We start from the raw sequence: 15,777 nt of genomic DNA on the forward strand, positions 1-15,777 counted from the left end.
CATCAGTTTCCTGCCAGGACCCAAATACTATAAACAGTAAATGATCTAGTCTATTACCACCAAGCATAATAAAAGAATACCAAGAAATGCTAGTTTCCCTTCTTGTCCCTGTTATAATTTTTATACCCCCTGCAGTGGTTATCAGTAGGGCCTTTAACAAAATAGCTATTTAATAAATATTTGTTGAATGAAAGAAAAAGACACTAAGACACTTCTGATCACAGTTTTGTATTCAAATACATGGTAATCAATGTGCATTAATCTAGGTTATCAAGTATTAAATTTAGAGAAGTTTTTATTTCAGTAGTTGAAAGTCAGTGAGTAGTTCTGCTTTACAAATTTACATTCTCTCTTTTCTCATGTTCCAAGTGAAATAATGATTAGCCTACTGGACTTATGACTCAACCCCAGGAAACAGTACCAAGAGATGAGCAGACATCTCAGGGCACATGTTGTTCAACAAACTAAGAGATTAGTTTACTGGTCCTTCCTAGACCTTGGAGGAAACAGTGATTTTATTTCATGCCATCTAATTCATATGAACTGATTTTGCAAGTTCATCACTTTCTATCACCTACACCCGGATAGAAATGCAGTTTGGGGAAAACTATACCTCCTTGGATCTATTCACGTTTATAATGAATAGTCAAATCGTCAATAAATCTGAAGCATCACTCACCGTGTATATTGATCTTGCTGATGCGCCGTGGAAGTAACTTCTAGTTCTGGTATTGGAGGAAGCACGTCCTTGACATGAGCCATAGGCAGCCTCTGCATGGTCTCTGCTGTTTAAGAAGGAGAGCTGTTCTAGTCTGTATTTAGTCAAGAGCAATGCGAAAGTAGACACAGTATATTCCAATGTAGTAAGAGAACCATGCCTTCCACCTAGACAGGACTTTGGCAGTTTCCATGACTTACTAAATTTCCTGCCTGCAACTCTGACACTCTTTTTTTTTTTTTCATTAGTCATCAGTTTTATACACATCAGTGTATACATGTCAATCCCAATCGCCCAATTCATCACACCACCATCCCCACCCCCCAGCGGCTTTCACCCTTGGTGTCCATACATTTGTTCTCAACATCTGTGTCTCATTTCTGCCCAGCAAACCGGTTCATCTGTACCATTTTTCTAGGTTCCACATACATGCATTAATATACGATATTTGTTTTTCTCTTTCTGACTTACTTCACTCTGTATGACAGTCTCTAGATCCATCCACGTCTCAACAAATGACCCAATTTCGTTCCTTCTTATGGCTGAGTAATATTCCATTGTATATATGTGCCACATCTTCTTTATCGATTCATCTGTCGATGGACATTTAGGTTGCCTCCATGACCTGGCTATTGTAAATAGTGCTGCAATGAACATTGGGGTGCATGTGTCTTTTTGAATTATGTTTTTCTCTGGGTATATGCCCAGTAGTGGGATTGCTGGATCATATGGTAATTCTATTTTTAGTTCTTTAAGGAACCTCCATACTGTTCTCCATAGTGGCTGTATCAATTTACATTCCCACCAACAGTGCAAGAGTGTTCCCTTTTCTCCACACCCTCTCCAGCATTTGTTGTTTGTAGATTTTCTGATGATGCCCATTCTAACTGGTGTGAGGTGATACCTCATTGTAGTTTTTATTGTTGTTGTTGTTGTTTGTTTTTTTGATTTTTTTGCTGTACGCAGGCCTCTCACTGTTGTGGCCTCTCCCGTTGTGGAATACAGGCTCCGGACACGCAGGCTCAGCGGCCATGGCTCACGGGCCCAGACACTCCGCAACATGTGGGATCTTCCTGGACCGGGACATGAACCCGTGTCCCCTGCATTGGCAGGCGGACTCTCAGCCACTGTGCCACCAGGGAAGCCCCCTCATTGTAGATTTGATTTGCATTTCTCTAATAATTAGTGATGTTGAGCAGCTTTTCATGTGCTTCTTGGCCATCTGTATGTCTTCTTTGGAGAAATGTCTATTTAGGTCTTCTGCCCATTTTTGGATTGGGTTGTTTGTTTCTTTAATATTGAGCTGCATGAGCTGTTTATATATTTTGGAGATTAATCCTTTGTCTGTTCATTCGTTTGCAAATATTTTCTCCCATTCTGAGGGTTGTCTTTTCATCTTGTTTACAGTTTCCTTTGCTGTGCAAAAGCTTTTAAGTTTGATGAGGTCCCATTTGTTTATTTTTGTTCTTATTTCCATTACTCTAGGAGGTGGATCAAAAAAGATCTTGCTGTGATTTATGTCAAAGAGTGTTCTCCCTATGTTTTCCTCTAAGAGTTTTATAGTGTCTGGTCTTACATTTAGGTCTCAAATCCATTTTCAGTTCATTTTTGTGTATGGTGTTAGGGAGTGTTCTAATTTCATTTTTTTACATGTAGCTATCCAGTTTTCCCAGCACCACTTATTGAAGAGACTGTCTTTTCTCCATTGTATATCCTTGCCTCCTTTGTCATAGATTAGTTGACCATAGGTGCGTGGGTTTATCTCTGGGCTTTCTATCTTGTTCCATTGATCTATGTTTCTGTTTTTGTGCCAGTACCATACTTTCTTGATTACTGTAGCTTTATAGTATAGTCTGAAGTCAGGGAGTCTGATTCCTCCAGCTCCATTTTTTTCCCTCAAGACTGCTTTGCTATTCGGGGTTGTTTGTGTCTCCATACAAATTTTAAGATTTTTTGTTCTAGTTCTGTAAAAAATGCCATTGGTAATTTGATAGGGATTGGATTGAATCTGTAGATTGCTTTGGGTAGTATAGTTATTTTCACAATATTGATTCTTCCAATCCAAAAACATGGTATATCTCTCCATCTGTTGGTATGACCTTTAATTTCTTTTATCAGTGTCCTATAGTTTTCTGCATACAGGTCTTTTGTCTCCCTAGGTAGATTTATTCCTAGGTATTTTATTCTTTTTGTTGCAATGGTAAATGGGAGTGTTTCCATAATTTCTCTCTCATATTTTTCATCATTAGTGTATAGGAATGCAAGAGATTTCTGTGCATTAATTTTGTATCCTACAAATTTACCAAATTCATTGATTAGCTCTAGTAGTTTTCTGGTGGCATTTTTAGGATTCTCTATGTATAGTATTATGTCATCTGCAAACAGTGACAGTTTTACTTCTTCTTTTCCAATTTGTATTCCTTTTATTTCTTTTTCTTCTCTGGCTGCCGTGGCTAGGACTTCCAAAACTCTGTTGAATAATAGCAGTGAGAGTGGACATCCTTGTTTGTTCCTGATCTTAGAGGAAATGCTTTCAGTTTTTCACCGTTGAGAATGATGTTTGCTGTGGGTTTGTCATTTATGGTTTTTATTATGTTGAGGTAAGTTCCCTCTGTGCCACTTTCTGGAGAGTTTTTATCATAAATGGGTGTTGAATTTTGTCAAAAGCTTTTTCTGCATCTATTGAGATGATCATATGGTTTTTATTCTTCAATTTGTTAATATGGTATATCACATTGATTGATTTGCGTATATTGAAGAATCCTTGCATCCCTGGGATAAATCCCAATTGATCATGGTGTATGATCCTTTTAATGTGTTGTTGGATTCTGTTTGCTAGTATTTTGTTGAGGATTTTTGCATCTATATTCATCAGTGATATTGGTCTGTAATTTTCTTTTTTTGTAGTATCTTTGTCTGGTTTTGGTATCAGGGCGATGGTGGCCTTGTAGAATGAGTTTGGGAGTGTTCCTTCCTCTGCAGTTTTTGGAAGAGTTTGAGAAGGATGGGTGTTAGCTGTTCTCTAAATGTTTGATAGAATTCACCTCTGAAGCCATCTGGTCCTGGACTTTTGTTTGTTGGAAGACTTTTTAATCACAGTTTCAATTTCATTACTTGTGATTGCTCTGTTCATATTTTCTATTTCTTCGTGGTTCAGTCTTGGAAGGTTATACCTTTCTAACAATTTGTCCATTTCTTCCAGGTTGTCCATTTTATTGGCATAGAGTTGCTTGTAGTAGTCTCTTAGGATGCTTTGTATTTCTGTGGTGTCTTGTAACTTCTCCTTTTTCATTTCTAATTTTATTGATTTGAGTCCTCTCCCTCCTTTTCTGGATGAGTCTGGCTAATGGTTTATCAATTTTGTTTATCTTCTCAAAGAACCAACTTTGCTATTGTTTTCTTTGTTTCTATGTCATTTATTTCTGCTCTGATCTTTATGATTTCTTTACTTCTACTAACTTTGGGTTTTGTTTGTTCTTCTTTCTCTAGTTCCTTTAGGTTTAAAGTTAAATTGTTTACTTGAGATTTTTCTTGTTTCTTGAGGTAGGCTTGTAGAGCTATAAACTTCCCTCTTAGAATTGCTTTTGCTGCATCCCATAGGTTTTGGATCGTCGTGTTTTCATTGTCATTTGTCTCTAGGTATTTTTTGATTTCCTCTTTGATTTCTTCAGTGATCTCTTGGTTGTTTAGTAACATATTGTTTAGCCTCCATTTGTTTGTGTTTTTTACATTTTTTTCCCTGTAATTCATTTCTAATCTCATAATGTTGTGGTCAGAAAAGATGCTTGATATGATTTCAGTTTTCTTAGATTTGCTGAGGCTTGATTTGTGACCCAAGATGTGATCTATCCTGTAAAATGTTCTGTGCACACTTGAGAAGAAAGTGTAATCTGCTGTGTTTGGATGGAATGTCCTATAAATATCAATTAAACCTATCTGGTCTATTGTGTCATTTACAGCTTCTTTTTCCTTATTTATTTTCATTTTGGATGATCTGTCCATTGGTGTAAGTGAGGTGTTAAAGTCCCCCAGTATTATTGTGTTACTGTTGATTTCCTCTTTTATAGCTGTTAGCAGTTGCGTTATGTATTGAGGTGCTCCTATGTTGGGTGCATATATATTTATAATTGTTATATCTTCTTGGATTGATCCCGTGATCATTATGTACTGTCCTTCCTTGTCTCTTGTAACATTCTTTATTTTAAAGTCTACTGTATCTGATATAAGTATTGCTACTCCAGCTTTCTTTTGATTTCCATTTGCATGGAATATCTTTTCCCATCCCCTCATTTTCAGTCTGTATGTGTCCCTAGGTCTGGAGTGGGTCTCTTGTAGACAGCATATATATGGGTCTTGTTTTTGTATCCATTCAGCAAGCCTGTGTCTTTTGGTTGGAGCATTTAATCCATTCACTTTTAAGGTAATTATCGATATGTATGTGCCTATGACCATATTCTTAATGGTTTTGGGTTTGTTTTTGTAAGTCCTTTTCTTCTCTTGTGTTTCCCACTTACAGAAGTTCCTTTAGCATTTGTTGTAGAGCTGGTTTGGTGGTGCTGAATTCTCCTAGCTTTTGCTTATCTGTAAAGCTTTTGATTTCTCCATCGAATCTGAATGAGATCCTTGCCAGGTAGAGTAATCTAGGTTGTAGGTTCTTCCCTTTCATCACTTTAAGTATATCATGCCACTCCCTTCTGGCTTGTAGAGTTTCTGCTGAGAAATCAGCTGTTAACCTTATGGGACTTCCCTTGTATGTTATTTGTCGTTTTTCCCTTGCTGCTTTAAATAATTTTTCTTTGTCTTTAATTTCTGCCAGTTTGATTACTATGTGTCTCAGCATGTTTCTCCTTGGGTTTATCCTGTATGGGACTTGCTGTGCTTCCTGGACTTGGGTGGCTATTTCGTTTCCCATGTTAGGGAAGTTTTCAACTATAATCACTTCAAATATTTTCTCTGGTCCTTTCTCTCTCTCTTCTCCTTCTGGGACCCCTATAATGTGAATGTTGTTATGTTTAATGTTTTCCCAGAGGTCTCTTAGGCTGTCTTCATTTCTTTTCATTCTTTTGTCTTTATTCTGTTCTGCAGCTGTGAATTCCACCATTCTGTCTTCCAGGTCACTTATCCATTCTTCTGCCTCAGTTATTCTGCTATTGATTCCTTCTAGTGTATTTTTCATGTCAGTTATTGTATTGTTCATCTCTGTTTGTTTGTTTTTTAATTCTTTTAGGTCTTTGTTAAACATTTCTTGCATCTTCTAAATCTTTGCCTCCATTCTTTATGAGGTCCTGTATCATCTTCACTATCATTATTCTGAATTCTTTTTCTGGAAGGTTGCCTATCTCCACGTCATTTAGTTGTTTTTCTGGGGTTTTATCTAGTTCCTTCATCTGGTACATAGCCCTCTGCCTTTTCATCTTGTCTATCTTTCTGTGAATGTGGTTTTTGTTTCACAGGCTGCAGGATTGTAGTTCTTCTTGCTTCTGCTGTCTGCCCTCTCAACTCTGAAACTTTTGACCCATTTCTCTCAACTCTGTATCTATCCTTTAGTTGTTTTTCTGGGGTTTTATCTTGTTCCTTCATCTGGTACATAGCCCTCTGCCTTTTCATCTTGTCTATCTTTCTGTGAATGTGGTTTTTGTTTCACAGGCTGCAGGATTGTAGTTCTTCTTGCTTCTGCTGTCTGCCCTCTCAACTCTGAAACTTTTGACCCATTTCTCTCAACTCTGTATCTATCCTTTCAATTCCTCCTCTCCCATCTCCTTCTGAGCACAAGACCTGCAGTATAGTTAAGGTGGAGCAAAGTCAAGAAAAAATTTAAGGTACAATGTCAAGTAGCAAGAAAAGAATTTTAGTTTGGAAAGTACAAACATTTCCTTCTTTGCATATTGTTGAAATATGTCCCTAAGAATAATATTAATAAATAACATCTTTGATTTCAGGGACAATTTTACCAAAAAGCAAGGTTACAAATTAGATGAACTCTAACCTGTCTTCCTTTGCTATGACTCTGTGACTTTATAAAACTCTTCTAATATTATCTTCAACTGACTTCAAATAGAAGGTAAAACTTGATGTCCGTGGCTCAATGGTATCTCTTTTATTCCACTGGGGTCCTGGGTCTTGCTTTTCTAGTCTTTATATTGAAACTTGGGTTCTACATAATACACGTGGTTTTTTGCTTCACAGATGTCTCTACTTTTTATACAAAGCCCTGAACATGGATGGAAATGAGGTGACCTCTAATTTAAAGAGAAATTTGTGTAGTTGCTTCTTAAGAATAGATATCAGAAAGGAAGATTTAAGTATAATCAAGAATATGATGCTTTTTTTCCTAGAAGATTATTAAACACTGGTGTAGTTTACCAAAAGGGAAATCCTGTCAAAGCTTCTGTCAGAATGTTATTCCTTTAATTAGAAAAAAATTTTTGATAAGAAAAACTTATTTTCTGGACTTAATTTTCTGTATAAGGAATACATTCACCTGATTAAAATTTTTTAAACTATGAAGGGATATTCAGTGAATATTCCTTTTTACCCCATCTCCCAGGCAATCACTTCCCACCATTTCACATAGTTCTTTCCCTTCTAGATAGTTAGATAGATAGATAGATAGATAGATAGAGGGATGATAAATTTATACTTTAATATATGTGTTATTAAAATTTTGTTTTTGTTCTTCTTTACACAATTAGTAGAATACCATACATATATATCATGAATGATATATCTTAGGGATCTTTCCACATAAGTGCTTCCTCTTTCCTTTTTACAACTTCCTGGTATTCCACAGTATGGATGTAACACCATGTCTTTGAACAGCCTAGATGGTGTCTGCCTAGATGGTGTCTAATCATTTTTGATCTTATAAATACACAAGCAGTAAACATTGTATAGATGCCATTTCTCTCCTATGTGAGTAAATCTATAGGATAAATTCCTAGAAATAGAATTGCTGGCTCAAAGGGCTTATACATTTGTAACTTTGATAGTTATTGCCAAATTACCTATCATGGAAGTTGCACCAATTTTGCCTCTCAGTTTACCTTAGTAAAGTATGAGAGTACCTCTTGCCCCTTGCCATAGAGTGTAACATCAAACTTCTGGACTTTTGCCAATCTGATAGATGAAAGTGGCATCTCAGTGTAGCTTCAACTTGCTTTCCCACCTGAATGAAGCTCCATGAGAGCAGAAATCTTTATTTTGTTTGGTTCACTGCTGTGTCTCCTATACCCAAGTGACCAATATTATTGGCACATAGTAAACAACAATAAAAAAAATTTTTTTTAAGAATTTGGTCTGAGTGAGACCAAACAACCTTTCATATGTTTAAGAACTATTTGTATTTCCTTTTTCTGTAAACAGTCCATTCTTGTCCTTTACCCATTTGCCTACTAGGTTATGGTCTTTTCTTCATCAACTATTAGAAGCTCTTTATATACTAGGAAAGGTTGCTTATCTGTGATGAACTACAAATAACTTTCCCCCAATTGCTTTTGCTGTGTACATTCTTTTTCATAGGGTCAAATTTATTAGTGTTTTAGCTGAGTTTTGTGTCATGATTAGTTCTGCGTTAATTGTAAATGAATTCTACCATTGTTTCCTCTATTACTTTTGTGGTTTCATGTTTTCATTAAAATCACTGATCTGAATGGAATTTACTCCAGTATTAGTGTGGGCTCTGGATTAAGTAAATTTTTTTTCCTAGATGATTATTCAGTTGTTCCAACATCATTCATTCAGTATTTCTTTGTTTCCCTACTGATTTGATATGCCATTTTCATGATTTACTAAAGTCCTGAACTTTCTAATGTTTCATTGGGTATTTTTATCTAGTCTGTACCAGTACCATAATGGAATGGATACTTCTGTTTATTCTTCTATGTCCATTTTTTTCCTGTCTACTATTGACAGTTTATTTTTCATTGGGATATGGAAATGAACTTGTTTATTTATTGACTTAGGGAAAATTGGCATCTTTTTATATTCATCTTACTTTCAAGAACATTATATACTATTCCTTTTCTTCAAGTCATTTTTGTGTCTCTCAGGAGCATTTTTCTGAAGTTTTCTTCAGAAAGATCATGCACATTTCTTATGAAGTTTATTCCTAATTACTTTATTTTCTGCAGCTGTTTTAAATGCAGTATATCTTCTAACTCGTTGTTGTTTAAATATATAAATGTTGTTTGACTTTTTATATTAATTTTGTACCCTACCCCTTACTGAACTTTTCAAAGATGTTTTTAGGGAATTAGATTTTTGGGGTACATATCATCTGCAAAATAAGTGATCATTTTACTTGTCCTTTCCAACTTGTGAACCTTGTGGTTCTGCCTCTTATCTAATTGTGTTGACTAGTACTTCTAGGATAACTGTAGATAAAGTGGCAATAGTGAACATTCTTGAACATTTCTGGCTTTAACTAAGCATGCTTTCAGTATTTCCCTACTAAGCATGATTCTGAGTTTTTGTTTGAGACAGATATATTTTATGATATTATGGAAGTACCTATTTATCTTATTTTTATTAGGTGTTTTTATGAAGAATGGGTATTGTATTTTGTCAAATACATTTTTTTCATTTTTAACAACTTTATTGATATCTTTGACATATAAAAATAGTAGTTATATAAGGTATACGTACAACTTGATATTTTGGTATATGCATACATTGTGAAAAGATCACCACGATAAAGCTAAATAACTTATCCGTCACCTCCACATAGTTACCATTGTGTGTGTGTGTGTGTTGAGAAAATTTAATTTAAAATCTATCCTTTTAGCAGATTTCAAGTATACAATACAGATTAAATAACACTTATACAAAATACCCAATTGTTTATACTTAGCATTATGTCTTCCTTACTTTGTCTAAATTTTATACATTTTGCTTTTTGTGTGTGGTTTCTGGATTTTTAATTTAGATTTTACTATATGAATTATGCTTTCTGTAATTTAGTCTTAGGTGTTTTGATCGTTAGGTAAATTGTTTTTAATTTTACTAGTTTTACTAAAGGTTTACAAAATCCCTACAGCTATTGCTGTGAAATGACCTAAGCCAATCTAACCATGCACAACCCTTAGGTTCTTATCAGTAGATAAAATCAACCACCAAAAAGTTTGAGCATGGGTAGTCTCACCAGGAGAAATTTTTCCTCACATACAGGCATTTATTAGGTATTTGTTAGCCAGTAGAGAGAGGGCAAGGACACAGCTTGGAAAACCTGCTGTATAGGCTTGATGTGAGTCCATGCTCCCTGTCACTTGGGCTTCACAGCTCACTTGGGGAGGACAGGACATGCTCCAGAGGTAGGACTTGGTTAGGCTTGCAGTTGGCATCATGCAGCCAGGGACCTGTGCAAGGAGTTGGACGATTCCTAAAGTAGAGGTTACAGTGTTGGCTGGGTTCTCATACCCCATTAGTGCAGCCATGGAGCATTTTTCTACAGTATTTTATCCAGCTAACAAATCTTGAATGCCTCTAATTTCAACAATGAACATACAATTCGGACTTTGATTACCACTAATTTTACTAATGAAAACTCATTTCTAATATTCATCATTCTACTTAGCAAAGTCTCTGGTTGATAGCTCAGACCCTTGTGGTGTGCTTAATATTTAACTGTAACATCATATTATCTATGCTGAAATGTTTTAAATCAATTGAATATAGCTTAACAGCTATATTTGTCTTTTAAAAATTAGAAGTAAATTTGTAGAATAAATAATGAGAAAAGTAGGTCTTCTAAGTCTTCTTCTTTTGTGCATATAATCAAATACATTTTTATCATCTATAGAAATGATCCAACAATCGTTCCCTTAGATCTGTTAGTATGATGAGTGATATTAATAGATCTCCTAATGCTGAACTGTTCTTGTATTCGTGGAATAAGCCCCACTTGATCATAGGAGTGTGTGTATGTATGTATACATATTTTTTTAAACTGTGCTACTGGATTCTTTTGCTAATATTTGTTGAGGATTTTTGCATAGATAGACATAAGTAAGATTGATACTTTCATTTTAGACAGTCTTCCTTGGGCTTGAATATAAATGTTTATTTCATAAATAGACGTAGGAAACATCCTTTTTTTCTGTGGTCTATAACAGTTAAAATACCACTGGAAATATCTGTTATTTAGAAATGGTTAAAATTCCACTGTGTACTGCTCTTCCTGTTATTCTTTGAGAGATAACTGACAAATTTTCTATTTCTTCTATGACAATAGTTTTGTTTAGATTTTCTGTTCTTCTGATGTGAGGTTTTGTAAGTTTTCTCAGAAAAGTATCCGTCTTAACTAGACATTTTAAAAATTAAGGTAGCAACTACTCTTTAAGGGAATTAGATGCCTTTTTGAGGCCATGTCCAGCAGACACAGAGGGCCCTTTCATTCCTATAGAAATGCTAAAATCACCACCAAAGTCCACATTTTTTCCTATGGAGCCTTTAGCTGTAAAGAGTAAATGACAAAGCTTTCCTGACTGATTAGAGCAAAGGTGGGAAAACAAGACCAGTCTTTCCATTTTTATTTTATTGTCAGTAAGGACCAACCGCACCTATGAGACTAGATCTATCAGCCTTATCTGTGTCACACTGAAAGTTCCCAGGCGTCTGTGATTTTTGTCCTCTGAAATCTGTGCTTCTCAAGGGTGGCTGTAGCAAGCAGGATCTCAAACAGCCCCCAGATTCCCACCCCTGGTGTACATGGCCACCCTTGTGACTCCCTTCCCTTGAGCATGGGCAGGGCGGTAAATAGCATCTCATTCCGGTGACTAGGTTACACTAAGATGAAGAGCTGTTGCAGGCGTAATTAACATCCCAAATCAGTTGATTTTGAGAGAGACTATCCTGGGTGGGTCTGACTTAAAGAGGTGAAAGCTTTTAATAGAGACTGGGCCCTCCCTGGGGTCAGAGAGCATCCCTCCCTGGGCTCAGGAAGCATGCCGCCATGTCTGCACCGTCTATGGAAAGGGTCATGTAGCAGGGGTCTGCAGCTGGCCTCTAGGACCTGAGAGTGGCCTCTGACTGAGAGCCAGTTAAGAAACCAGGGCCTTCAGTCTACAGCCTCTAAGGAAGGAATTCTGCCAACAACCTGAACCAGCTTGGAAGGAGAGCCTCCAGATGAGAACACAGGCCAGCTCACATCTTGATTTCAAGCTTGTGAGTCCCTGAGATCCAGCAAAGTTGTTCCCAAATTTCTCACCCAAAGAAACTGTGAGATAATGAACATGTGTTGTTTTAAGCCCCTAAGGTTGTGGTAATTTGTTACACACAATAGAAAATGAATAAAGTGATCAACAGAGCCTTGGCTTGAAAATCCCCAGAGGTAGTAATTTAAAATGCAGGTTCTAGGACCCTGCCCCAGATCTACTGAATTACAATCTCCTTTCATAAAGGCCCAGGAGCCTTTGATGGTTAATTCTGATGCACATTAAAGCTTCAGAATGAATTTACCATTGCAAATAATTGTTTAGACATCCTTGACAAAGCATCTTTTTTTTAACTTTTTATCTTATATTGGAGTATAGTTGATTAACAATGTTGTATTAGTTTCGGGTGTACAGCAAAGTGATTCTGTTATACATATACATGTATCTATTCTTTTTCAAATTCTTTTCCCATTTAGGTTGTTACCAAATATTGAGCAGAGTTCCCTGTGCTATATAGTAGGTCCTTGTTGGTTATCTATTTTAAATATAGCAGTGTGTACATGTCAATCCCAAACTCCCTAACTATCCCTTCCCACAACCCCTCCTCCCTGACAAAACATCTTATAACCTTCCAGAATTTGAGATTTGGAGATAATTCTTTTTAAAGGTTAAAATCTCAAAAGAGCCTATTCATGAAACCAAATAATTATCAAAGAAAATTAACAGAGCTCTTTTGGTTGGAAAGCCAAACTGCTCATCATTTGCTTATTCATTAGGTTTGCTGATGTTTTATAGTATGGTATAACCATAATTCAGAAAGCCATTATCTGTCAAAATGACAGCTAGTCCGAAGTAACTCTCTAGTAGTACGTTATCTTCTATTTCTCCTAGTATCCAAAGTCATGTAAGTTACATGGTAATAGGAAAACTTCTGAAAAATTGATAAAAAGACAAAAAGGTAGGATATCCTTTCATTTTTATACCTTCTTTAGAATAGCTAAAACAGGTAGAATTTTTTTCTAGTTTTACACTGAGAAATAGGGTTTCTTTCAAATCATATTAATTCAGCAACACTAGTTAAGTCAGCAGAAGCAGTCAGAAGTATTTTAAAACCTCACAGAAGTCTTTTCATGAATTTGTCAAATCTCTAAACCAAATATTTCTTTGACTTTTTCCAAGAACCTTAGCAGAGCCTAAAAAATTAAAAAGAACCCCGGTCTGAGTTTTGACCTGGTTGAGTCTAGTGAACAAAATGGATTTCCAACAGTAGAAACTTTGATTAAAAATAAAACTCCATGCCTTAGGTTCTTGAATAAAGCCCCTATCATTCCATCCATGACAGTGTCCAAGCTGACCTCTGACATTTCTTTCTCTCCTTTTTAAAAAAGGTTATCACTTTTCAAAATGCTTTATATCTATGTCATCTGGTATCTAACCTCAATTCATCTTTCCAAAGTAATTCTTGATTCCCACTTAGTAGTGGAAACTTACAAGGTATTTTCTTCACTTTGTTCCTGATGATTTTCATGTCAAAGACAAGGTACATCTCCCACACTGAAGACACATCTAAAACTTCCCCATCCTAGTCAGTCTGTCTTGGCTGCTAAGGGAATTTGCCCCATCAATGTTTGATATTTGTTATCTCCAAAAATACTTGTTCAGCTAAATTTTACTTGGTTATTAAATTGGAAAGCCAAAAAACAAAAGAAGAACAAAACAGATTTATGTATCCATACTATCTATGACCCTCTGTGACCTCTACTTTCCCAATAGTGAATTTATCCAATTTTGCATAAATTTGCATAATTTATCCTTATTTGTCTGCCCACTTGTGTACAGAGATTGTTTTGTTTTGTTTTGTTTTGCGGTACGCGGGCCTCTCACTGTTGTGGCCTCTCGCGTTGCGGAGCACAGGCTCCGGACGTGCAGGCTCAGCGGCCATGGCTCACGGGCCCAGCCGCTCCGCAGCATGTGGGATCCTCCCGGACCGGGGCACGAACCCGCGTCCCCTGCATCGGCAGGCGGAGTCTCAACCACTGCGCCACCAGGGAAGCCCCAGAGATTGTATTTTTATGCATGGTTTTACTCCCCAGAACCCACCTTGGAGCATGACACATAATAGGTACTCAATAAATACATGTTGAATGACTGAAAGAATGTTATTTAACTTCTTTGTGCCTCATGTTTCTTAATAAAATGGTGTGGGTTCAAGCAGAACAAAAAGTCAACTCTGGGGTACCACCCAGGAATTTGGAGATAAGGAAAATAAGAGTGCCCTGTGAGAAAGCACCACCAAGTGCAAAACAAGGTATTTTTACTGGCATCTTTTTAAGCCCACTGGAGGGCCCTGCTCAGAATTTAGTAGGACCTGTGTGTGAACTCAGCAGAGAAGGACTATGGATAGCTAAACTCGGAAGCGATGACCTTGGGCGCTTCCTTCTCTCCTTCATACTTCAGCCATGACTCTTTGTGGAGACAATGACTCTTTGTGGAGATTCAGCCATGACTCTTTGTGGAGACAATGGCAATAAATGTCTAAACTGTTACCCACAGAGTACTTGGTTTCCTCATAAGAGCCTCTCCAAAAAGGAAGGAATTCAAGTTAATCGTCACAGATTTCTTCGGTCAAGACAGATGTGGACATTTTCAGATGGTTTGGTGATTCTTATTCAGTTCTCTAATCAGGCTTCAAAAAATTTTTCAGTCTTAATTATTTCTTCTTACTGTCATAGGAATGCAGAATTTCAGTATTGCTATGCATCATTCTGACCTTTCCATCATATAAAAACACAGGCACTTTTGTGCAAGTCCAAGATAGCTAGTAGCCTTTTAGGGTTAATAGAACCAATTATGGTGGCTTAAAATAGATTTCCACTATTCAAGAGGCCAACTCCCTACTATGTTCAAAGATCCATCTGTTATTTTTAACAGTGAACCTAAAACTACTCAGCTATTCCAAATCTGGCCAGTGTGAAAATCAAATGAGGATGGAAAAATAAATGACTGCAGAATTATCTAGAAATAGCAATTAAAGAGGGGAAAAAACCCTCCTTGAACAGACAACTGCCAATATTCTGAGCCATTGACTCAGTTTCCAATTCACTCACACTTCAGGTATCCTAAATACTCCAAGGAATAAAACTGATGAAGTGTTTAACCATTCTCCTTTTGTTATTTTGGGTAGGCATTATCAAAAGTTATACGCTGGGGGTGGGGGAAAGTATTTGAAAGGTCTTTGTAAGACAGCAGCAGTCATTCTTTCAACATAGACAGTGTAGAGTTGTATTTATTTAACAAATATTTATTGGGTACCTATTATGAACTCATATGCACTGTGCCATGAGCTGGGGATGCAGTGATAAGTATTATCAGGTAGTGTCCCGGATCTCAAGGAGCTAACTGGCTCATAGGAGAGACATCAATCAAATAATAACAGAAATGTAAAAGAGCAACAGTGATAATTGCCACAAAGAGAGAAGTGTGATGTTATGAAGGTGTAATTTACCTGGTCCACCAGCTCTGAGACAACTTCCCTGAGGAAGTGTTAGTTAAGCCAAAATCAGAGGACAGGGTTGGACTTAACTAGATAAAGGCAGGGTGGGAAAAGGGGAGGATTGCAAGGGAGGTGGCGAGTGAGGCCAGATGGTTCAGGCAGGGGGAGTCTGTGCGAGGATGGAGAAGATGTTTATCTGCATGTTTTATCATCAGTTTTTTCAGACCTGGCACAAATGGCTGTCACATAAAGTCATTCAATGGATGAATAGAATAAATCATCCTATTTTGCCTATAGATTCTTCACACTTTATGAATTTCCTCCTGCAGGTAGAGTCACCCTCTGAATCTTGATCTATTCTGTAACCAAGCAGATGGCTATAACCTTTACTGTTTTATGGACCCCAATCTGTATTT

The 15,777-nt window shown here is 36.8% G+C and overlaps 1 protein-coding gene across 1 annotated transcript in view; it reads right to left on the bottom strand.

Moving 5' to 3' along the window:
- Positions 1 to 631: 631 nt before the first annotated feature.
- Positions 632 to 15,777, bottom strand: part of TMEM156 (transmembrane protein 156) — a gene marked incomplete at its 5' end in the record, with an annotated part of 49,378 nt that continues 34,232 nt past the window's right edge. The window contains one exon of the mRNA XM_079919583.1: positions 632 to 785. Coding sequence (XP_079775709.1) covers positions 676 to 785 — 110 coding nt within the window. The 3' untranslated portion in view covers positions 632 to 675. The remainder of the gene's footprint in view (positions 786 to 15,777) is intronic.

Source organism: Stenella coeruleoalba (genome assembly GCF_951394435.1).
Source record: "Stenella coeruleoalba genome assembly, chromosome: 4".
NCBI classification, from domain to species: domain Eukaryota; kingdom Metazoa; phylum Chordata; class Mammalia; order Artiodactyla; family Delphinidae; genus Stenella; species Stenella coeruleoalba.